The 23825-nt window shown below is 49.7% G+C and overlaps 1 protein-coding gene across 1 annotated transcript in view; it reads left to right on the plus strand.

Moving 5' to 3' along the window:
* CHAT (choline O-acetyltransferase) overlaps window positions 1-23825 on the plus strand; it is a 52160-nt gene that overhangs the window by 17465 nt on the left and 10870 nt on the right. Inside the window, exons 7-10 of the mRNA XM_084904755.1 lie at window positions 271-448; window positions 19543-19712; window positions 21967-22067; window positions 22916-23041. Of these exons, the coding sequence (XP_084760881.1) occupies window positions 271-448; window positions 19543-19712; window positions 21967-22067; window positions 22916-23041 (575 nt within the window). The remainder of the gene's footprint in view (window positions 1-270; window positions 449-19542; window positions 19713-21966; window positions 22068-22915; window positions 23042-23825) is intronic.

Here is a 23825-nt window from a genome sequence, read left to right on the forward strand (position 1 = left end):
AACTGTAATGCTTTTATAAGAACTAAGAACCACAACAGCAAGGGTTCATTTTGCTAAGTTTAATGTGAACTTCTTTGAATTGGAGCAGCTTGGTGTCCAGCACAGTTAACAAAGTTGAGGTGGTCCCCAAATTGTGACTACTCGGAGCCATGACTACATGGGAACCTTGGGCCTCAACATCTCTGTCCATTCTCAGATCTGTAGGTTCAGTGAAGGCCTGGCACCTGGCCTGGCTGCCGTGAGTGATGTGTTTGACCTGTTTCCCCACAGTTCTTTGTCTTGGATGTTGTCATTAATTTCCGCCGTCTCAGTGAGGGGGATCTGTTCACTCAGTTGAGAAAGATAGTCAAAATGGCTTCCAACGAGGACGAACGCTTGCCTCCAATCGGCCTGCTGACATCAGACGGGAGGAGCCAGTGGGCTGAGGCCAGGACAGTCCTCGTGAAAGGTCAGCCGCAGTGCCCAGCACATCTCCACGCCCATCTCATCCTCACATCCATTGGCTTTCCCACCTCCAGGGTCGGGAACCATGCCTCATCCTCATCTGCCATCGCACTGGAGCTGAGGCCTCCCTCCAACTCAAGGCCCGGTGGCAAGTCTTGCTGTCAGCTGAGGTTGCTTGATGCTGAAGGCACCTTTGGTACCCTCTTATTTCATCTGACCATGCTCCAGCTCTGGGTGACACTGGCTAGCCCTGGAATCCTGGGATATTCCTGGGGCAGGAAGCTTTTGAGCTGGAGGAAGGCTGGCAGCAATGAAGCAGTTATGTTTTACTTGTTGGAAGGGGTGGTTCTCATTTGAGAGGTCTGAGTTGTTGGGAGAGCCATCAGATGAGGATTTGGGATGGAGCCCATCACTGGGAGGGTGGTTGGCTGCCTTCTTTATATAAATTTTTGGTTCTAAACTTTTCATCATTAAGCTGAGAGTTTCTGAGCACCCCTATAAGAAATCCAGTTATAGTCTTAACATTTTAAAATCATCCTTCTGGAAACTACATTTTAAGTCCAAAGCCAGCTCTGTTCCCAGGAACTGGGGGAACCTTCCTTTCTTGCCCATGTTAGAGACTCCTGGATGAGAGGTCAGACTTCCATAAGCTTTCATCTGCCCCTCAGGTTTTCATTTGGCCAGGTGTCTATCTAAACTCCCCAAGTGTCTGCAAGCTGAGGATTGTGGTAGGCCTGGGGCGTGTAAGAGAGAGAGAGGATGAAGTACTCTCCAGCCCACTAGTAAAGAGCAGGGAATAGAGGGCATGGGGGAGCAGGTTCAAATACACAGTAATGCGATATCTACCCATGTAAGGTAGCAGAGACAGCAGTGCCCAATAAGTGAGTCAGGACTTCAGAGTAGGAAGGGAGCCCTTCTAATTGGGAAGCTTTCAAAAGGCTTTGTTGGAAGAGGTGGAAATTGTGCAAATCCCTGTGAGATGAGCTGCAGGAGGAATGGGTGGCATACAGGCTGGCAGACTAGGGGTGGGTAAAGTGGACTACCCATCAGGGACATCTGCCCTGCCCAGTGCCATGAGGAGAGCAGAGGGCTGGCAAAGTGGCCACGCTGACCGTACTGGTTGAGTGAAGAGGGAGTGGGCCTGGTTCTCTGGCAACAGGCACTGCATTTTCTGGTTCCCTCCCTAGAATGTTCGTCCACCAGGGCTGTCTGGCTCTTTGCATTGTCCAGAGCGAAGCTCAGCTTCAACACCTCAGGTCTTCTTTGAGCATTTATCCCCAATCATATTCTGTCCATTGGCCCTGTTTTCTCCTCTTGATTGCATTTTTTTTACTACCCACACTTTTCCATTTGCTTGATTCCTGATGATTATCTGCTGCCCTCCCCCAGTCAATAAGGTCCAAGAGAACTTTGAACCTGCACTGCCAATTACAATAGGGGCCCAGTTGTATTTGTTAAAGAAAACAATGAAGGGTTCTTAAGAAAACTGGGGCCCAGACTTATTTCCTGCTTACCAATGAACTATTCTTTTATTCAATTATTGGGCACCTGTGAATTCTTGGTTCTAAATTGGGGTTGCACAGGCCACAGGGAAGTTTGAGAGCTGAGCCTGTTCTCATGAACTGAGCCGCCAAATGGGAGAATTAATAACATCATTTGAAAGTGAGTTCATTCCCTCAGTAGACCATGGTCTAATCAAATCCCACTCTTCTCCCCTCCGGGGACAGTGACAAGAATCAAAATAATCACTTTTGCTTCCAGTACGGTTTCCACTTTATTCGCAGGCCAGGCCAAGCCATCTCCCTGCAGGACTGCCAGGGATTGCCTGGAGGTCTCAGTGCTTGGGCTGCCCTAATCGGAATTAATTTGTTAATGGCACTTGATCTGGTTTTCTGAATGGAAGTACTGTTTCTGGGGGAAGTGTGACAGAAAGGAGGGGGTGCACATGCCTTGTCTTTGGAAATTCAATTAATCCAGTTAGCACGGACTGTGTCATCTGTGTGGCAGGAAACCATTTCTTCTCTGGAGCAGCTCTTTTCTACAGAAGGCAAAAGGGAATACCATTTAGAAAACAGTTTCGGTGTAAAAGTAAAATATTATGACAGCTTGGGTAGGATTAAGAGGGAGGATGGAAAGACAGTGGTGGGTCTAGATATATTTCAACATTAGAAGAAGAAGGATAAAAGAAATGGAAAGTGTTTCAGATCTTTTATTTGAGCAACTGAGATGGGAATCAGGTTGAGACAATGGCTATGAAATGGAGAAGTCCTTTCCAAGTATGACAGGTCTGAGATGCCTTGAGTCATCTAAGTGGAGACATCAAATTAGATCTATGTGTCTGGAACTCAAGAAAGAGGTCAACACAGAGATATAAATTTGAGAGCCATCAGCACATAAGTGATATTTAGTCATGGACCTGAGTGAGATCATCTAGAAGCAGAAGAATGGGGCCTCAGAGGTCAGATAGAGAAAGATGCTGAGGGCATTGAGAAAGCAGCCCTGAAATCAAGAGAAAACCAGATGAGTCACAAAGATCCACGATGGAAGGAAGAAGTGGCCAGCCACACCGAATGCTGCAGAGAGCTCAAGGAAGTGTCACCAGTGACCTTCACAAAGACCAGACCGGAGTAGTGGGAAGAATGAATGGTCATATACTGATGGAAGCGATCCAACAGCAGGAGGAAATTGTGTTTGAGGTCAATGAGTAGAATTTGTAAGTGTGGAGGACTCTTTTCGTACATTATGGGATTAAAAGGAGCAGAAAAATGTGGGAGCTGCTGGAAAAGGGTTGGGATCAAGGGAAATGTTTTTATTAGTAAACATAAGGGCATGGCAGTATGTAGACAAATACATGGACATAATCCTATAGGAGAATTGTTAATGAGGAGAGAGAAGATAAATAAAGGGGTAAAGTTATTGCAAAGAAAGAAGGAGATGGAACCTAGATAATAGAGGCCTTTGGTTGGTGCGGAAAATGAAGCCCAGAAGTCCATAAGACTGTGCTGTGGTAGTGGAACTATGAGGAGGTTTCTAACTAGTGACTACTGATCTCCGATTACCAGGGCATGGCCATGAGCTGAGAGGCAGAGGATGATATTCTGAAGACAAAAGAGAATGCATGAGTTCTAACCAGCTTGGCTCAGTGGATGGAACATTAGCCATGGACTGAAGGGTCCTACGTTTGATTTGGGTCAAGAACATGAATCTCAGCTGCAGGCTCGATTCATGGTCCTAATCAAGGTGCATGTGAGAGACAACCAATCAATGTGTCTCTCCCACATCGATGTCTCTCTATCTCTTACCCTCCCTTCCATTCTCTCTAAAAATCAATGAAAAAATATCCCCAGGTGAGGGGAGGGAGGGAGGGAGGGAGGGAGGGAGAGAGAGAGAGAGAGAGAGAGAGAGAGAGAGAGAGAGAGAGAGAGAAAGAAAAAAGAAAGAAAGAAAGAAAGAAAGAAAGAAAGAAAGAAAGAAAGAAAGAAAGAAAGGAAGACCTTGGAAAGTAGAAAAGAGAGCTTACTCATGAAACTTGATAATATTTATGGACTGTGTTGAGCTCATATTTGAGGATTCGGGTCATACATTTAGGAAAAGTAATTAGCATTGTTTTGCAGTTTCCCTCTACAATGTTCAGCTCCTCGGGTTCAGGCAAGGAGAAGGTATATCACCAGGTTTAGCCAAGGGGAGACTGGAATAAGCAGGATTATTAGGACACAAGTAGACAGGTTAAGACCAAAGGAGCATCTCCAAAAGGAGACCCAAAGTCATCTGGGGGCCTCAGGAGGCTGCTAATGTGTAATTTGTTTTTAGACCCTCTGCCTGTCCTAGCCCAGGAGGACTTCCTGTGCCAACTAGGACTTGAGGCTTATGCCAACTTCTGTCCTCGTGACTGGCGCTGGCCGATGACATCTGGGTTCTCTGGCTGGTGCCTTAAAACACACACACACACACACACACACACACACACACACACACACACCAGATTCCTCAGGCCCAGTGCTTTCCCAATAGGACAGGTGAAGGCCCGGGATCTCCATTTTTAAGCACCACCTGGTGCAGCCAAGGTTGGGGCGCCATTGTTAGTGGCCTCTGTGCATGGTGGTCCCCCTTGATGCTAGGCCCTGTCCTGGGCACTTTATTGCTTTAGGTCTTCATTTATAGCCCCGAGGGGGATTTCATCCTCAAGGAATGGAGGAGGCTGTGTCTCCCACGGGTTGAGGGAACCTCACCCTTAGAGGTGTCAGCTGCAGAGCTGGGCCTAACCCAGTAGCAGGGCTTGGCAGGCGCCCATAATTTAGGGACTCCAGGAGGGATGTTCATGTCCTCTCAGGACCTCCCTCCCCAGCGAGTTGTGGCTTTCTGAACCCAGAAGGAGCCAACACTGTTATCCTGGTCTGGAAATTTAATTATACATTCAGCCCTGAGTCTGGAAGACTACAGCGCTTGTCAATTTATAGGAAAAGGATAGCCAGCTTGGAGAGCCCCCACCCACCCCACTCCAGCCTGCTGGCTTTCCTGGATGCTGCTGTGGAGATCCTGCCAACAGGCTTGGAGGCAGATGCCTCCGTTTACACAGTCCCGAAAATATTTATCCCCAGCAGCCAATCAGAGCGGGGGCACTGCTCTCAAGGAGGGAGCTGACAGAAGGCGGCTGCCTCTGCAGAAGGCCTCGGTCACGGTTTACAACCACCACTCAGAATGGGGCATTTGGCTACTTAAATATTGTCAACCAGAGATAGGCAGTCTGCTGGTCTTAAAACCAATTACACATTAGCAGCCTCTGATTTAATTGGCCCACAAATACCGCCTGGGCTCTTGAGGCTGAATGCTGTCTTCCCTCTTGTGGGGAGGGGAGGCTTGATCCAGGGCTCCCTCCCACAGAGGACACATGAAGGCCAGAGCATCCGCACAAGAAGAGGGACGTGGTCCAGGGCAAGAGGGCTGGCCTTGACCCGTCATCCCTGTTGTGCCCTGAAACCGGCTCCCTAGGCTAGGACATGATGACGGCAGCCCGCCCGGTGGCTAGGCCCAGGGCGATGCAGAGGGCCTGCAAGCAGTGGTCTGGTGCCTGGCACGCAGAGGATGTTCACCAAGTGATAAGTTTTATTAGATTTGGGGAATACTCTGGGGACACAGCCTCTCTGGAAAGATCTGGTCAGCTGAAAATCGGCACCTGTTGAATGGGCACTGTCCATGCAGCAGTGATGGTGGCCTGTGGCCATAGACTGAATGGCCTGTACTCCTTGCCAGAAGCCTGACCCTCATTACCTCCGGGATGCTCTCCTGCTTCCCTCAGGCCCGCCACGTACCGCATGCCCCATGTGCGTAGGTGATAGACACCTCTCTTCCATTTCCCCAGGTGGCCATGCCTTCACATCCATGAAATCATGGGCAGCACAGTGGTATTTGGGGTACAAGGCAGCTGGGTATCTCCTGCTTTTCTTCACTCACCAGCCCTCCCCTGATTCCAGAAGCATGGTAGCTCTTTACATCTGCCTTTGTGGGAAGCATGCTTAGCGCACAGAGGAAGAAGCAATTCTTGGCTCTTGAGTTCTGTTTTTTTAAAATTAAATTACTATAAATCTATTTGGGGGTAATTGTAGGTGCATATGCTCTTGTGAGAAATAATCTTGACTCTCCCCTTGCTATCATCTCGCCAGACTCTAGTACAACATCACAACCAGGATGTCACCACTGAGAAAGTTAAAATACAGGACTTCTCCATCCCTTTTTAGCCACACCTGCTTCCCCCTGCCCCACCCTTCTTAGCCCCTGGCCACCACTAATCTGCATTATTTCAAGGATGTTATATAAATGGAACTTACAGTATGAATCTTCTGAGGTTGGCCTCCCCCTCTTCCCCATTCCGCCCCCCCCTCCCCCCCCCCCCCCCCCCCCCGCGCCACACACACACCCCACTCAGCGTAATTCTCATCTACCGTGTTGCATGTGTCGGAAGTTCATTCCTTTTATGTCGTCCACCGCACACCTGCATCACGGCAGGTGATGTAGCCATTCACCCATCAAGGGACGTTTGATTTTTTTCTCTTCATCTTGGCTATTTCAGATAAAGCTTCTGTTTACATATACGTATAGATTTTTGTGTAATTGTAATACTCATTTCAGGAAAAATGCCCAGAAATGAAATTGCTAGGTCATTTTGATATCTGTATCTTTAGCTTTTTGAGAGACTGCATTCCCATCAACAATGTCTGAGCAATCTACTTTTTATACATCCTCATCAGCATTCAGTTGGTCACTATTTTTTATTTCAGTCATACTGTTAGGTCTGTATTGATATCTTACTATAGTTTTAATTTACATTTCTCTTTATGATTGATGGTGCTGAATATCTCTTCACCTGCAAATTTGCCACCTTTATATCCTTTTTGATGGAATAGTGGCTGTTTTGGTTTTGTTATTGTTTTTTATTGTTCTGTGAGTTCTAAGCGTTGTTCGTGTTCTTTACTAGCCCTTTATTGGATATGTAGTTTTATATTTCCTCCCAATCTGTAGCTTATCTTCTCACCTTCCTAATTGGATGTTTCACTGAATAAATGTTTTAGTTTTGATAAGAAGTCCAGCTTGCCAAATTTCCTTTTTATGGATTCTTCATTTGGTGTCAGGTTTAAGAATTCTTTGCCTAGCCTTAGGTCCCAAAGATTATCCTTTTAATTTTTTTTCTGGAAGTTTTTAAATATTACATTGTACATTGAAATTGATGATCCATTTTGAATTGGTTTTGTATAAGGTGTGGGATTTATGTCCAGGATTTTTAGTTATGCATTTATTTACTTTGCCTATCGGTGTCCAATTGCTCTAGCAACATTAGTTGAAAAAGGCCTCCTTTACTTTTACACCTTTGTCAGCATCAGTTAGGCATATTTTTGTGGGTCTATTTGCAGGTTTTCTGTTCTCTTACATTGGTCTGTGTTGATCTCTTTGCCAATTCCACACTTGCTTGGTTATATATTATAGCTGTATAATGTCTTGAAATTGGGTATATGATTTCTCCAACTTTATTCTTTTTCAAACTTGTTTTAGCTATTCTAGCTCCTTTGCCTGTTCACACAGACTTTAGAAAATCTTGTCTATACATACAAAAAGTCTTGAGGGATTTTGATGGGAGCTGTGTTGAACCTGTATATAAAATTTGGAGAATTGACATCTTTGCTGTGCTGAGTCTTCTGATGCCCAAACACAGGGTATCTCTCCATATTACTTAGACCTTTTTGATTTATTTCATCAGTGTTTTGTAGTTTCAGCACACAACTCCTGTGCCTTTTTGCTTGATTTACACAGAAGTGTTTCACTTGTTTTGCATGATAGCAAATGGTGTTGTATTTTTAATTTTGGTGTTCATGTGTTTGCTTCCGGGACACAGAAACACAATTGATTGCCATATGGTTATTTTATACGAGTGGCCTGATGCATGAAATTAGTGCATGGGGGGAGGTTCCCCGCAGCCCAGCCTGCACCCCCTCCAATCGGGGACCCCTTGGGGGATATCCAATCTCAGAGAGGTTAGGGACAATCAGGCAGGCAGGCAGGTGAGCAGTTAGGAGCCAGCAGTCCCATAGGAATCAGGCCTAAACTGGCAATTGGACATTCCTCTCTCAATCTGGGACTGCTGGTTCATAACTGCTCATCTGCCTGCCTGTCTGATTGTCCCTAACTGCCTCTGCCTGCCTGCCTGATTGCCCCCAATCTCTCTGCCTGCTTGACTGATTGCCCCTAACCTCTCTGCCTGCCTACCTGATCACCCCCAACTGCCCTCCCCTGCAGGCCTGGTTGCCTCAACTGCCCTCCCCTGCTGGCCTGATCTTGCCCCCAACTGCCCTTCCCTGCTGGCCTGATCTCACCCCCAACTGCTCTCCCTGATGGCCTGATTGCCCTTAACGGCCTCTGCCTTGGCCCCCACCACCATGGCTTTGTCCAGAAGGAAGTCGGATGTCTGGAAGATGGCTGGTCAATCCGGTCTAATTAGCATATTACCCTTTTAGTAGTATAGGCAGATTATATAGGATATGATTGCTTAAATGGGGGAGAGGGGCTTTTTTAGAAGAAGATGCTCTTGGCAGACAAAAATACATAATCCCTATAACTGGACTGATAGCCAGACATATGCACTATGCTGCCAAACTGGTCATTAAAAAATACAACTGCTTTCTTATACTTTACACCAAATAGCTGTTGCCCTTAAAACCCCTCCTCAGCCCCTACCTTAGGTCCTGCCTTCGAAGTTCACCCATATTAGATTCTGATTGGTCAGTTTCTATGCCAGTCAGTGTCAAAAGCTCCACCTCCTAGACAGCCATTGGCTCCTCACAGTTGACCCAGATTTGGTTCTGATTGGTCAGTTTCTATGCCAGTAAGCATCTCCAAAACCTATCAATGGGCCTGATCAGAGAGGCAGGCTGATCAGCAGCCCAAGAAAAGACCTGAGAGAAAGAGAGGCTCAGCTGTTGGCCAGGCCCCAAGCGAAAGAGAGAGGCAAGGGCTGATCAATAGCTGCCATGGAGGCTACAGATCAGATCCTGTTTCTCTCTCCAGACCTCTCTTTGGGCCTGATCTGCAGCCCCTTCCGCAGTCAGTGCTGGGTCCAGGCTCCCACAGCTGCGGCAGTCAGTGGTAGGCCACCTCGGTAACTCAGCACTGACTTCTGGTTGATTGAGCCTTCAGTTGTTTTGGATGTTACAGACCCTGGTTTTTTATATATTAGGATCCTGCAAACCTGTTGAATTCGTTTATTAGTTCTAGGAGAGTTGGGGTTTTTTGTTTTGTTTTGTTTTGTTTTTTGTATATTCCCTGGGATTTTCTACATAAACAATCATGTCGTGAAAATTGGGGCAGTTTTTTCCCTTTCTGATCTATATCCCTTCTATCCCTTTTCTTGACTTGTTGCACTGGCCAGAGCACCTGATACTATGTGGAACAGCAATGGCAAGACTGGGTGGTATCTTTTCTTGTTCCTGATTTAGGTGAAAAGCATGTAGTCTTTCACCTTTAAATATGATGTTAGCTATAGGCTGTTTTGTAGATGGTTTTTATGAAGTTGAGGAAGTTCCCATCTATTCCTAGTTTTTTGAGATTTCATCATGACTAGATGTTGAATTCTGTCTAGTACTTCCACTGCATCAATTGATATAATGAAATTTTTTTAGTCTATTAATATGATGGATTACATTGATATGTTTTATTGTTTCTCTGAAATTAGGCCCACTTAATCATGGAACACAACTCTTTTTATATGTTGCTTAATTCCATTTGTTTATGTATTGCTTACTATTATCATATCTATATTCATTAGGATTACTGGTCTATAGTTTTGTGTGTGTGTGTATGTGTGTGTGTATTTGTGTGTGTGTATGTGTATGGTGTGTGTATTTGTGTGTGTGTGTGTGTGCTTTTTGTCTGTTTTGGTGTCAGGGTAACACTGGGTTCATTAACTGAATTGGAAAGTGTTTCTTCCTCTTTTAATATCTGAATAAATTGTGTATACTGTGTAAAGTTTTCCTTAAATGTTTGGTAGAATTCTCCAGTGCAACTATCTGTGACTGAAATTTTCTTTTTTGGAAGTTTTAAACTTACAAATTCAATTTACTTAATAGTTATAGAATTATCCAATTTTTATATTTTATGTTTGGTGTATTATAATAGTTTATACTTTTAAAGGGATTGGTCCATTTCAGTTAAATTGTCAAATTTATGTCTGTAGAGTTGTTCACAGTATTTCCTGATCATCCTTTGATGTGTGCAAGGTCTATAATGATAGCTGTTTCATCCTGATGCTGTGTCTTTTCTCTCTTGGATTTTGTTGTTGTTAGACTTGCTAGAGATTTGATTGATCTTTTAAAGGAACCAGCTTTCTTTTCATTAATTTTTTGTTTTTTGTTTGTTTTGTTTTCAATCTCATTGACTTCCTTCCTCCCTCTTGCCTTATGTTTATTTTGTCTTCTTTTCCTAGGTTCTTGAGGGGAGAGCTTATATTATTCATTTGAGACTTGTCTTCTTTTCTAATGTCAGCATTTGTGCTGTACATTTTTTTCTCAGCAATGCTTTAGCTGTGCTCACAAATTTTTATATGGTGCATTTTTATTTTCATTCATTTTTCATTTTTAGAACATTTCCTTTAAGACTTCCTTTTTAACATTTCCTTTGACCCATCAGAGTTTTCTTGAGTATTTAAATATTTGAAACTTTTTCTGATACTTATTTCTACTTTGATTCCAGTGGTCAGAGAACACATTTTGTAAGATTTCAGTTCTTTTCAGTTTGTTATGGGTGTTTTATGGCTCAGAATATGGTCTATGCTGGCATATGTGTTTCACGGGAACATGAAAAGAATGTGTATTCTGCTGGTGGTGTGTGGAGTGTTCTATAAATGTCAATTAGATCCTGGCGATTGATTGTGCTGTTGAGTTTTTCTATGTACTTGCTGACTTCCTATCTAGTTTTATGTCAATTATCGAGACAGGGGTGCTGAAGCCTCCAAATGCAGTTGTGGGTTTGTCTATTTCTCCCTTCAGTTCTGTCAGTTTTTGCTCCACATGTTTTATCTTGTTTTGTGGTATGTTTAGTATATACACATTTAGAATTGGTATGTCTTCTTGGTATTGTTTGTTTTACATGTAATGTCTATGGTAATTTTCTTTGCTCTGAAGTTTATTTTATCTGATGTTAATATAGCCACTCCTGGTTTTTTAAATTAATGTTTGCTTGATATACCTTTTTTTCCTTTTATTTAACTTTCAACAGTAATTATATTTGGTATGAGTTTCTTGTAGGTAGCATATATCTGGGACATGTTTTTAACCTACATTGTCAATTTTTGTCAATGTAATTATTGATATTCTGGGGTTTAATTCTGCCATTTCCCCCCCCTCTTTCAGTTCTTGCTTTCTTTTTCTTGCCTTCCTGTAGGTTACTTGAACATTTTTTTTAGAATTCAATTTTAATTTATCTGCAGGATTTTCAGTGAATCTGTTTGTATAGCTTCTTCTGGTGGTTTCTATAGGTATTACATGATTTATCACAGTATAGTTCTGTTAAAATTTTGCTACTTCTAGTGAAGTGTAGAAGGCTTACCACCCTTTACATCTCTTTACTCTTCTCCATTTATAATATAATTATCTTAAATATTTTCTCTAATATAAATTTAAAACCACACCAGGCAGTGTTATAATTTTTGCTTCAACAGTGAAATATAATTGAAAAAAAATCAAAAAGAAAATGAAAATTTGTTTATAAGATTGCTAGAGACAAATTCTCTTTGAGTTTTCTGACTTAAGAATGTTTTGATTTCCCTTTATTCCTGGAGGATGTTTTGCTGGACGTAGCGTTCTGGGGTGACAGTCCTTTTCCTTTACCACAGAGGACGGTCACACCACCTCCCGCCAGCTGTAAGGCTCCTGCTGGGAAATACGCTGCAATTTCTATTGCTTTTATATTTCTGTATAGGCAAAGTGTCATTTCTCTCTCACTCTCTCTGCTCTCAACTTTCTTTTCTTTGTATTTGGTTTTCAGGAGTTTGACTAATACTATGCCATGGTGTGCATTTTTAATTTATTCTGTTTGAGATTAGCTGAGCTCCTTTGATCTTTAGATTGATGTCTTTTGCCCAAGTTGGGAAGTTTCTAGCCATTATTTTTATCAGTGAGATGCTAATCTTTCCGGCCCTGTGAGAGCTTTTGTTTCACAGATCCTTTAGGCTCTGTTCTTTTTCTTAATAGTGTATTTTCTCTCTGTCAAATGGGCTCATTTCTATTGCTTTAACTCCAAGTTTGCTGATTTTTTTTCTTGTCCACTACATGCTGCTGTTGAGTCCATCGACTGGCCTTTTTATAATGGCTCTTATATTTTTTAGTTTTGAAATTATCATTTTTTATCTTTTAAACATTTTATTGAATTTATTGAGGTGACATTGGTTAATAAAATTATACAGGATTCGCGTGTACAGTTCTTTAATACACCATATGTATATTGTATTGTGTGTTCATTGCCCCAAGTCAAGTCTTCTTCCATCACCATTTGTCCTCCCTTAACCCTCTCCTACCTGGTCCTGTTATTGCACTGGAGCCTGGCGATGTAGTGGGAAGCTGCAGAGGGGAGGATATTCTATAATCTTACGATTAAATCTCAGTCTTTTATTTTTTTTATTTTTTATTTTTTATATATTTTATTGATTTTGTACAGAGAGGAAGGGAGAGAGATAGAGAGCTAGAAACATCGATGAGAGAGAGTCATCGATCAGTTGCCTCTTGCACACCCCCCACCGGGGATATGCCCGCAACCAAGGTACATGCCCTTGACCGGAATCAAACCCGGGTCCCTTCAGTCCCCAAGTCGACGCTCTATCCATTGAGTTAAACCAGTCCCGGCTAAATCTCAGTCTTTTAATAAGCTTATGTCGCAGTGTTTGTATTAAGCTGGAAAACTATTGCTATTTTATTTTTAAAATTTCAACTTTATTAAGATATCACTGACAAATTAGATCCTGATGACTTGGGTGGGGTGGTGGGGGAGTAAATTACTATCTAAAAGTTTTCTGTCTTGCAACTCTATCTCTTACCTGGTCCTTTGGCTAAAGAGAGCAGGCTTTTATCAGGCTGCTGTGTTTTGTTTGTTTGTTTGTTTTGTCCACTCTTGTTTGTGTTTTTTATGTTGCTGGCTACTTCAGCTTCAAGTCTGAGGTTTTCTGAAACAGAAAACCTAAAGACCCAGTGGCTTGAACAACAGACATTTATTTCTCACAGTTTTGGAGGCTAGAAGTACAAGATCAAGGCGTTGGTAGGGTTGGTTTCTCCTGAGGCCACTCTCTCTGGCTTCCAGACGATTACCATCTCAGTGCATCCTCCCATGGCCTTTACTCTTTGCAAATACATCCCTGGTCTCTTCCTCCTCTTTTAAGGACAACAGGCATATTGGTTTAGGGCTCCACCCTTATGACTTCATTTAACCTTAGTGAACTCTTTAAAGGCCCTGCCTCAAAATACAGTCACCTTGGGGGTAGTGTTTCAATATATAAATTCGAGGGCAGAGGGAGGGGACATAATTCAGTCCATAACAGTCAAGGAACCCACTATCATATGTTCCTTATGTCCTGAGGTTCTTAGTCATTCTGACTTCCTCTTTCCATCTTTCAGAGTCTTCTATGTTTGTTTTAAATATAGTGGGAGGAGTAGGGAAAAGTCTATTTTCTCTTTTTAGAAGTAGAAGTCCCTCCTTCTTGAGCTTTCTAAAGAGCCCTTGTGACTCAAGTCAAAGCAGTTCTGATTTGCAAAGACCAAGTTTAATTGTGCAAGAGACACATTTCTTAGAATTCTCATAACCTCTGGAGATGGGGAGCCTAAAGATTACCCCATAAGCCATAGAGTAGAGAAGTACATGGCATGTGTGATGGCAGATTTCCTCTCAAGAGAGGTATGATCCCTTCTTCTGGGGAGGAAAAATGCTCAGATGGGGTTCACAATGGTTTAGAAGCTATAAGCCTCTGAGGAGGTGTTATGTGCCTTCATCTCCCTAGACCAATGGTGAGAAAACTCCTTAGTCAACAGAGCCAAATATCAACAGTACAAAAATTGAAATTTCTTTTGAGAGCCAAATTTTTTTTAAAATATATTTTATTGATTTTGTACAGAGAAGAAGGGAGAGAGATAGAGAGTTAGAAACATCGATGAGAGAGAGTCATCGATCAGCTGCCTCTTGCACACCCCCTATTGGGGATATGCCCGCAACCAAGGTACATGCCCTTGACCGGAATCGAACCCGGGACCCTTCAGTCCCCAAACTATCCATTTGGCTCTATCCATTGAGCCAAACCGGTCTCGGCGAGAGCCAAAATTTTTAAACTTAAACTTCTAGTGCCACTTCTTCAAAATACACTCGCCCAGGCCATGTATTTTGTGGAAGAGCCACACTCAAGGGGCCAAAGAGCTGCATGTGAGCCACAGTTTGCCGACCACTGCCCTAGACCATATGAAGCTGACCCAGGCCAGCTTCCCAGAGCAAACAAGTGTCTCAGCTAAGGCTGTGTGTGTGTGTGTGTGTGTGTGTGTACAGCACCTGAGAGTGCTGCAGACTTCCAAAGGCAGAGGTGCCGTGCTGTTTTCTCTTTGCTCACCTTAATCACAGTCTGTAAGCTTCCACCGCGAACAGAAGCTCCAGGGCCCTCCAAGCCCCTGGTGGCCTCTGGAATTTCTGCATCACCAAAGCTGTCACCTCCCCGTATGTGGGCGGTAGAACGAGCTCCTCCTATTACTCAGCTCACTATTAAGCAGGGCTCCTTGAGGAAGATTGATTTACCGCATTAAATGAGCCTCTGTGTGCTCGATGACGATGTCACAAGACAAACGGCCCCTGCCGTGTGCCTCCAGTCCTCGGCTCCACGTTTCCATCACATTTGAGCCAGAGTCATGGTGGATGAGTTTGGTATAGTTTATTTTCTGCCTGACACGATAAACTTGTCAGCGTTTGACCGATCAGCTCCTTGTATGAGTGAGTTCATTTGCAAGGCCACCTGGCATCCCCACTCGGCTGTCCTGCTCCCATTTCACTCTGTCTAATGAGCCAGGACCTGGTTCCTTTTGGTTGGCCCTGAGCTCCAGGGCCCTGCACAGCCAGCATGCCAGGAGTGATGGCTCAGCCTTCCCAGGAGCCCCCTCTCCTGTCGAGGGGGGCAGGCACTGATGCCTGGGAAGTGATCTTTTTTTCCTGCCCAGCTGGGGAGGAGTGAGCCAAGCCTTCACTTTCCTACTCACAGGCTCTGTCAGGCTGCTCCCGGTCCTCTGGCTGGACCCCCTGGGGCTCCTGGGGAGCTGCAGCCTTCCCACACCACCTTGGCCGTGGAGCTGCTCCTAGGTTTGGGCACCAAGGTTTGGGCAGACACCAGACCCGGGTTCTCAGAGATCACTGAGACATGGTGAACAGGTCCAAGGTGGGCAGCATTAGGGCCGCTCATGGCCCTTGTCTGGCTCCAGTCTCATGCCCTTCCTAAGGGCCCTTCCCAAGCTGTTGGCAACCTAGACTCTCTCTGACCACATCAGCCTCTGCCCAGACCTGCCAGTGGCTCCCTGCTGTACTCCTCTGGGCCTCACTGTGAGTACGGATGATAGCAGTGCCCACTCAATGTTCACCTGTATGAGAGCTCTGATTGATGCCTGGCACAGAGTAGGAGCTCAGCAAGGTTAGCTAACAACACCACTGTACTGTCCTGCCAGCCTCACCTATACCCTGCACGCCTTCAACCCTCCCAGCCCTCGGAGACTGTTCTCATACAGTTGTCCCCTTCCTGACAAGCTTCTCCTTCCTCTCTGTGTATCTGAATCTGCCCCAGGACTCCCCATGCTCTGAAGTCATTAGCCAGCCTGGGAGCCCAAAGGAACCCCAGAACAGCACGTGGTGCAGAACCAGACAACATGGTAATTGGTCAGGCCACCTACTGGAGCAGAGACGGGTAGAGCTTGGAGCCGTGCAAAGCGTCATGAATCCCTTCCCATTTCCTTCTCATTCCTCACTCCCCCGGGAAGCTTCATGCCCCCTAGCGTAGTGGTTTTCTGACCCTCCAGCAGCCATGGCCTTTTCTCTGGGCTCCCTCTCTGAACTGTGCACACAGATCTCACCCTTACCTGCCCATACACTATCAAGTCCATTGCCAGCCATAGACATGCCTGCCTGAGCTTGGGGCCCAGACCTCACCCTCTGCAAGCTCATAGATGGGGGAGGGGACCAGTTCAGGGCTCCTGGGGCTGGACTGGCAGTGCCTGCTTGAGGCATGGATGTCTGGAGCAGGATGCACTGCGGAGTGACGTGCTGTGTGGTAGTAGACAGTTGTGTAGAGGGAATTGGACCGGCCCTGGCTCAGGTGCTGTGTGAAACTGGCCTGGTGACAGAGCCTGGGCTCCTCATCTGCACTGAGCAGGTGGCATCAGGTGTGAGGCGTCCTGGAGGACAGGAAGCCTGTCTGGGCTTCTATCCCTGTGCCAGGACACAGGCCAGCGCTGTTAGAGGACTGGGAGCTGAGAGGGTTCCACAAGCGTGGCTTCGATAGGCAGCCCGGGAGAAGGACGCCCGTCCGGGGACAGCCTGTGCAGTGGTGAGGGGACATGTGTGCACAGGGGTCCAGGGTGTGGCAGGAGGCTGGTGTGCAGTGCATGCGAAGAGCAAGGGGGGGTGAGCCCTGAGGGCAGCAGAAATCTGTGTGCACAGCTCAGAGAGGGAGCCCAGAGGTAGCTCTGGAGCCAGGCACTGTGTTTAGGAGTTTGGATTCTCCCTGATGGGCAGGAGGAGCTGTGTCAGGTTGAAGGGTGACACGATGACTCCACCACACTTAAGGAGCAGCGGGAAGGCAGGGCCACAGGCCTCATTCATCTTTAGTTCCTCAGCTTGGTGTTCAGGAGATTGAGGAGGAGAGTCATCCTGGCCCCAAGGGAACAAGGGGCATCCTGAAAGCACGGTGCTCCCCAAACCCTCATTATTCTAGGAGGGAGGGTGGATGGCAGAGGGTGGCTGGTCACCCTCCTCCCCAGAGTGGAAGTTCTACTCTGGGCCATGGCTCCTTCCCCCAGAATTTTCAAAAAGTGGGAGGAAGGGGATGATTAGAGACTGGGAATGCCTTTCACAGGAAGACATGTGGAAACTTCTCATGAACCTGGAGGGACGCCTGGGCAGGGTAGGGACCAGCACAGGCAGCCTTAGCATCGCGTGCCAGCAGGTGTTGGCAGACCCAGGGAGGGCCTAGGGATCACCTCACTCGAGGCCCACAGCACCAGCAGGTGAACTTGCCACAAGTCTGAGAGGGAGCAGCCCCGAGAGGCTAGGGCAAGGCCAAGGTAAAGAGGAGCCTCACCTAGGACCGCTCCAGGGCCCAGCTGGACAGAAGGAAGGTCAGGCACGTTTTTGATGTGGTCCTCCACGGGCCTCATCGGCCGTGCGTGGACTCAGCCTCCCAGTGCCTGGGACGGTGCTGTGGGCTGGCTGCGACCCACAGGCAGGGCCGGGCCGGTGAGTAGAGCCTGCGAGGAGACCTGGAGCCTGAGAGTGGGAGCTGCGTCTGCTCCCACACGTTCCCTTCAGGGGGCCGTTCCAGTGAGTGTGAGATGGTGGGCATGATTCTTGGCTTGAGGCTCTGGAAGAAGAGAAGGCTCCAAAGCCAGGCCCTGAAAGGGGGAGTCCCAACTCAGCAGGACCCAGTGGGGAAGGGAAAGCACAGGAGCCGTGAGTGCAAGCGGCTGCACATGCAGAGGGCTGTGCACCTGGGCTCAGAACCAAGAGGCACAGGAGAGGGGAAGCCATTACTCAGGACCAGGGACACCCAAGTGGGGGAAGGGAGACCCCATATTCCACAGAGAGAATCGCCTTCTGGACAAGTACCTTGAATTTAAATGTCTGCAGGACCCAGGGGGGCTGTATTATGAGCAAAACCTGTCAAAGAAGGGTGCATCCTCTCAGCTGCAGCTCATCCCTGCAATGTGAGAATGTGAACCCAACGCACGAGACCATGCACGCTGGGTTACATATGGCCACCGGTGACAGGAAGCCACCATCACAGTGGTTTAAAAATACAGGGGCCCTCTCACTTTCATGTGTGCCGGAAGTGACCGGCGCTGACGCAGGCGGCTGGGGCTCTTTCATCTCGCTGCGAGGGGGTGGCCCTCAGCCCCCAGGTCCTGGGTGGAGGCTAGAGCTCCAGTGATTACACCTGTGCTCCGGGCAGCAGGATGGAGGAAGGCGGGGAGAAGGGCAAAGAGCCCATGTCAGTCATCTCTAAGGAGGTTTCTTAGAAGCTGTCAGAAGTGCTTCTAGATCTTGCTGGGAGGACTTAGACACGTGGTTACCCTAGCAGTAAGGGAGGCTGGGCAGTGCTGCTGAACCTCTGGTTGCCGCTGTCCCGAGCTAAAAACCAGGTGTCCTGCGGCTGAAGGCAGCATGGGCATTGCAATATGCAGCCAGCAATCACACACTCACTGCCCTTGGACAGTTTGTCTGCCTCAAACACCACCTCACCTTCCCTGCAGGAAGTCTCCTGGGACTCGGGGTGGTGATGGTGCAGCAGCCAGTCTGGAAGGCTGGCTCTCTGGGTCGTGTGCAGCCTCTCCAGCGGTCCCGGTGCCACAGCCCTGTGGGTGGTGGAGAGAGACACAGCCGCCACCAGGAAGAGCCCTGCCTGGAGAAGGGCCAGGGCAGACCAGCCTGGTCCCCGGCAGGCTTTGTGGTGGAGGAAGCTGCGGCAGCCCATCTGGCTGGCCTAGCTCTGCTGTGGGCAGAACCCCATTCCCAGTGTCCCGGGGGAGGTTCCAGCTCCCTTGGCAACAGGCCTCCTGCACAACTCGGTGGCTTTTAATCTGTTTATCGTGATGAGTCCATTGGCCTAAAAGGGCCCCACGGGCTCATCTGGTCACAGGTTTAGGGCAGCCTGGCCCTTCCATCTGCTCCTGCAGCAACATAGCTGCAGAGGGGGCGGTAGAGGTGGGGGGGCGGGGCTGAGGCGAGGAGAGCAGTATCCTGGCTCTCTTACTTCTGACTTCCATGTGAAACAAACTAATTTTAAAATTCTAGAAAATAATGTTTGAAAAGCATAATTCAGGACAAATAAATATGCCTGTGTGGCAGATTGGGGTTGTGGTATGGAGCAAGGTGCTGTGGGTGGGGAATTGGGGTTGGTGCTGTGGGTGGGGAATTGGTGTTGTGGGTGGGGAGTTGGCGCTGTGGGTGGGGAATTGGCGCTGTGGGTGGGGCATTGGCGCTGTGGGTGGGGAATTGGCGCTGTGGGTGGGGCATTGGCGCTGTGGATGGGGAGTTGGCGCTGTGGATGAGGCATTGGAATTGCATAGTCTAGTGTCCATGGAGAAGGCTCTGCACCAGCTCCTTTCACTTAGACAGGCAGAGCAGTGGCCACACATCTGGAGGCAGAACTGGCCACAGCTGGAGGGACTCTCAGGCTGACTTCACAGCCCACACACTGGGATAGGGGAGGGGTCAGGACTGGCTCCAGGTCTGGGTGTCCGGGTGTGTGTCTGCCTGTGGAGTGTGGGGCAGTGCAGAGGGGGCCCCAGGCCCCGAGTGGGACAGGTGGTAAGTCCTTGCTTGCCCGCCCTGCAGACTCCACGAACCGGGACTCGCTGGACATGATCGAGCGCTGCATGTGCCTGGTGTGCCTGGACGCCCCGGCCGGCGTGGAGCTCAGTGACACCAACAGGGCGCTCCAGCTCCTTCACGGCGGAGGCTGCAGCCGGAATGGGGCGAACCGCTGGTACGACAAGTCCCTGCAGGTGAGCCGCCACCACGTGGCCGGTGGCCCGAGCCAGCGCTGCTCACGTGGGGCAGACCTGCTGGCTGGCCTCTGCTGGCCAGGACACTGCATGCGGGGCCCGGGGAGCTGAAGGGGTTGGAGATGGGGCCTTGGTGTCAGCCCTGGACTGGCCAGGACTCCTTGGGGGCCGGTGGCCAAACCCCACTCAGGCTCAGCAACCTTCCTGCAGCCTGTGCCATGCCGGTCCTCTGGGCAGCCCTGGCTCTCACCCTCCCACCACACACTGTAAGGTGGCCATCTGCCAGGGCCCACCAAACAAGTCCTCAACGCATCGACAAGAATCACATCTGACGCCCAGAGATTTCAGCATTTTGAGTTTCTGTCCCCTCGGCCTGGCCGCCGGACACACCTCCTTCATCCCTGGGAGGTAGAGCAGCCCAGCATCTCCACAGACGAAACGCCAGGATAGAAGGAAGCAATTCCTTCTGTTTGTCATCATATGGCCTTAGCTCAGAAACAAGGCGCTCGCCGTGGCCGGAGAAAATGCTCATGCAGGTGGGGGGCGTGGGGCGGTTGGGCCGCTCATTCCTGTTCTCACGTCCCTTTTGCCCAGCATGCCCACCCTAAACCGAACCCTGCTTGTTTTCAAGGCCACCGCACTGTCACCGCGACCTCATCACATAGCAGAGCGGCGTCTGGCTTCGCATAGAGAGCATTCAGGCTCGTTCTGTCCTCCTCTGCCCTGCATTCCGCAGCTGCCCTCCTCGTGGGGGTGCCTACTGCCGCTGCTGCTGCCGACGCACCCTCGTCCTCGCCGCTGCGCTGGCGGTCAGCCTTCACAGCGATGCTAATGGCTCGCCTTCCGCGGAGCAGCGGGGGAGGGAAATGATATAATGGGTGTACAGAACACGGAGCAGGGGCAGGCGTGGCAGCGGTTGTTAAAAGGCGCTGTTTGCTGCCTTTCTTTCAGTGGCAGGAACAGAAAAACATCCCTGTGTGAGTGGGAACCGTCCTCTCCCCCCTCCCCCCGCCGCCACCCCGCCTCATGTGGGGACTGGACCCACCTCTGCGTTCTGTCCGAAGGTGGGACAGGTTACCAGGCCAGCCGGAGAGCCCCGCTGGTTTCATGGGCAGGAACTGGGAGGACAGAGAGCATTCTTGGGACAGAAGGCCGGGGCACGGTGTGTGTGTGTGTGGGGGGGGGGGGGGGGGGGGGAGGGGAGAAAAGTGGGGAGCTTTGAGAGACTCTATGCCATGGAGTCTATGGGAAGGTGAAGACTGGGAGTGGAGATTGGGGCAGCTGACAGCTTGGCCCCCGGGGGAGCGGAGACAGTGGGCTCGGTGTGCTGTGTGTGTGTGCCCGGCAGGGTTCAGCAGCTCCTTCGCTCGCCCGGCTGGTTACGGCTGTAGGCGAGTGTCTCTGGAGTGTGGCCGTGCGGGCTGAGCTGCAGGCGGCCCTGCTTTAATTGGGTTATTTGTGCGTTCCTCCCAGTGTTTTTGTGCAGAGCATGTCCCTTTCCCATGTCAGCTGACTACAGCTTTGTAAGATCATGAAAATTCATAAGTAACCCGCCCGGTTCCCATGGTCCTCCCTGTGCCTCCTCTGGAGCCTCATCTCAGTGCTGCACGCCAGCCTTGTCCGAGGCCGTCAGCAAGAGCAGGCGGGAGCCAGAGGAGGTGCCTGTGGCCTCTCCCGGCCGCGGTCCCCCCAGAGTGGAATCGGGTCCCTGAACACCTTTTCCTCGCTCCCACCGAGAGAGGTTTGATTTCTCCCCAGGAATCTGTGCGCCGTCCAGACTGGAGTGTTTCCTTTCATTCGGCCATCCAACCAAGTCACTGAGCACCTGCCATGGGGCAGACACTGGTCTAGGGCCTGGGCATAAAACCAGTGGTGCCCGAACACCAGGGCCACCCGGCACCCCTCACACAGTGTAGTTCAGGACGGTGTCCCTGCCACTGCTGTGAAGGGGCTCAGGGCTCACAGACGCTGAGGGAACGGGCCCATGACTGAGGCAGAGTGTGCCCAGCTGGTCAGGGCCCACTGGGACCCTGGGCCGCGCCTGCCCCGCCCAGAGCGTTTCTGGGAGGGCGCACAGGCCAGTGCTGGTGCGACGCCCAGTCTCCGGCCCTGGCAGCTGCATGCAGGGTTCTTTCGGGAGACAAGGGCCTCAAGAAGGGGTTTCCTGCGGTGGCCAGGGGCTCGGCCTGGAGCCTGAGGGCAGGTGTGAGATGCTGATGCCCAGAAGCCCGCTCACATCTCTTCCTTCACGCAGTTCGTGGTGGGCAGGGACGGCACCTGCGGCGTGGTGTGCGAGCACTCCCCGTTCGACGGCATCGTCCTGGTGCAGTGCGTGGAGCACCTCCTCAAGCACATGTGAGTCTGGAGGGAGGGCCCTGCAGCCCGGCGCCACACCAGACTGCCCCGCGGCCAAGGGGCCCACGAAGGCGGGGGGGGGGGGGGGGGGGGGTAGCGGGAGCTGCGTAAGCCTGGAAAGCGTCTTAGCAAAACTGGATTTGCAAACCAGCTTGAAAGGGACATTTTACGCTTTACCAGCCATGAACAGAGGGACAATCCAGGCAACAGCGGGTTCAGGGCAGTTAGGGAGAGGCTAATAAGAAACATCTTCAGTCCAGGGAGACCCCGGGTGGGCGGACTGAAGGCCCAGCACGGAGGAAGGGCTGTAGCTATCTCTCCTGCCGTCTGTCGGCTGGACTGCCCTCCCTAGCCTTCGAGCTGGCCGGACTCAGGGCTTCGCTGGCCTTGAAACACACCGCGTTCCTGCTCGTTTACGGCTTTGCTCCTTCTCTCCTTCTGGAACCTTCTCCCTGAATCTAAGTTCTAAACCTCTTCCATGATGTGGGGGCTCTTTAGGGTCACTGGAAACCAACCAACCCTTGTAAACACAGCAGCCCAGTTTGCTTCAGTTTATCTCCAAATGTTTTATAATTGTTAGTGGTATGTGTAGTTGAACAGGAAAATGCATAATAATAATAATAATAATAGTAATAACAACAATAATAATTGGCTTTGGAGGGGTGGAACTGGAGCGACCCTGGCCTGCCACTTGCTAGTCTGGGTGGCCTCTGAGCCTCACTACTCCTCAGGGCAGTGGCGGGGCAGCTCCTGCCACTGAGGGAGGGGGGGGGGAGGGCGGGACACAGAGGCCCCGAAGCTGCTGCCACAGCCCCAGCTCAGGCTCGGAGGCCCCTCTCTGCCTGCAGGATGAGCAGCAAGAAGCTGGTCCGCGCCGACTCCGTCAGTGAGCTGCCGGCCCCCCGGAGGCTGCGGTGGAAGTGCTCCCCCGTGATTCAAGGCTTCTTAGCTTCCTCGGCAGAAAAACTCCAGCGGTAAGGAAAACCCCGGCTCCTGCGGGGTGGTGCTCCGGGGTTACCCCGTGTCCTCCTTCCTGTCCTGGCTGCTGAGCACCCTGCTCCTCCGCCCCACCCCACATGCAAATGTAGGCAAAGTGAAGGGGAGCCATAACTCGGGGAAATGACCTTGCTGACGGACCAGTCATTTCCATAAAATGCAAACAGGCAGCTACTTTTTTCCAAGGGTTCCGCCCGCCTGAGCAGAGCCGAGGCGGGGACCCCGTCCCGTCGGAGGAGTAGTGAACACTGGTTTGAATAGTTCATTTGAATCCCAGCTACTTCCCTTTGCTTGAGTTTACAGGGCAACCTGATAAGGGAACTCCCGTTCCCAAGGGCAGTGCAGCCGCCAATGTAGCCTGTGCCAGGCCTGTGCTGAGACTCTGAGGACACAGGTCCTGTGCCAGGCCTGCCCCCCGGATTCCCTGGGGGGAGTGGACCCCCCAGCAGAGGTGTGTGATGCAGTCACCCAAACCCACAGGACACGGGGGCCGGATTCTGCCAGGATGTGAGGGAGGGCTCTGCAGACGGGTCTGGCAGGATGGAGAGGAGTCTGTGCTGCAGGCAGCTGGGAAGTGGTGGGTTCATTAAAGATCCAGCAAGAGAGGATGGCCAGAGGCGGGAGCCACATTGTCCAGAGCTCTGCGCCCCTCACGTCACAGGCTGGACGCTGCGAGGAGCCCGGAGGACTGTGTGCAGGGGTTTCCGAGAGCCAGGGAGGAGCCTGTGGGAACAGGGTGGGTGAGCTGGATAGACTGTGGCT

This window comes from Pipistrellus hanaki, assembly GCF_964339955.1.
Source record: "Pipistrellus hanaki genome assembly, chromosome: 14".
Lineage (NCBI taxonomy): Eukaryota > Metazoa > Chordata > Mammalia > Chiroptera > Vespertilionidae > Pipistrellus > Pipistrellus hanaki.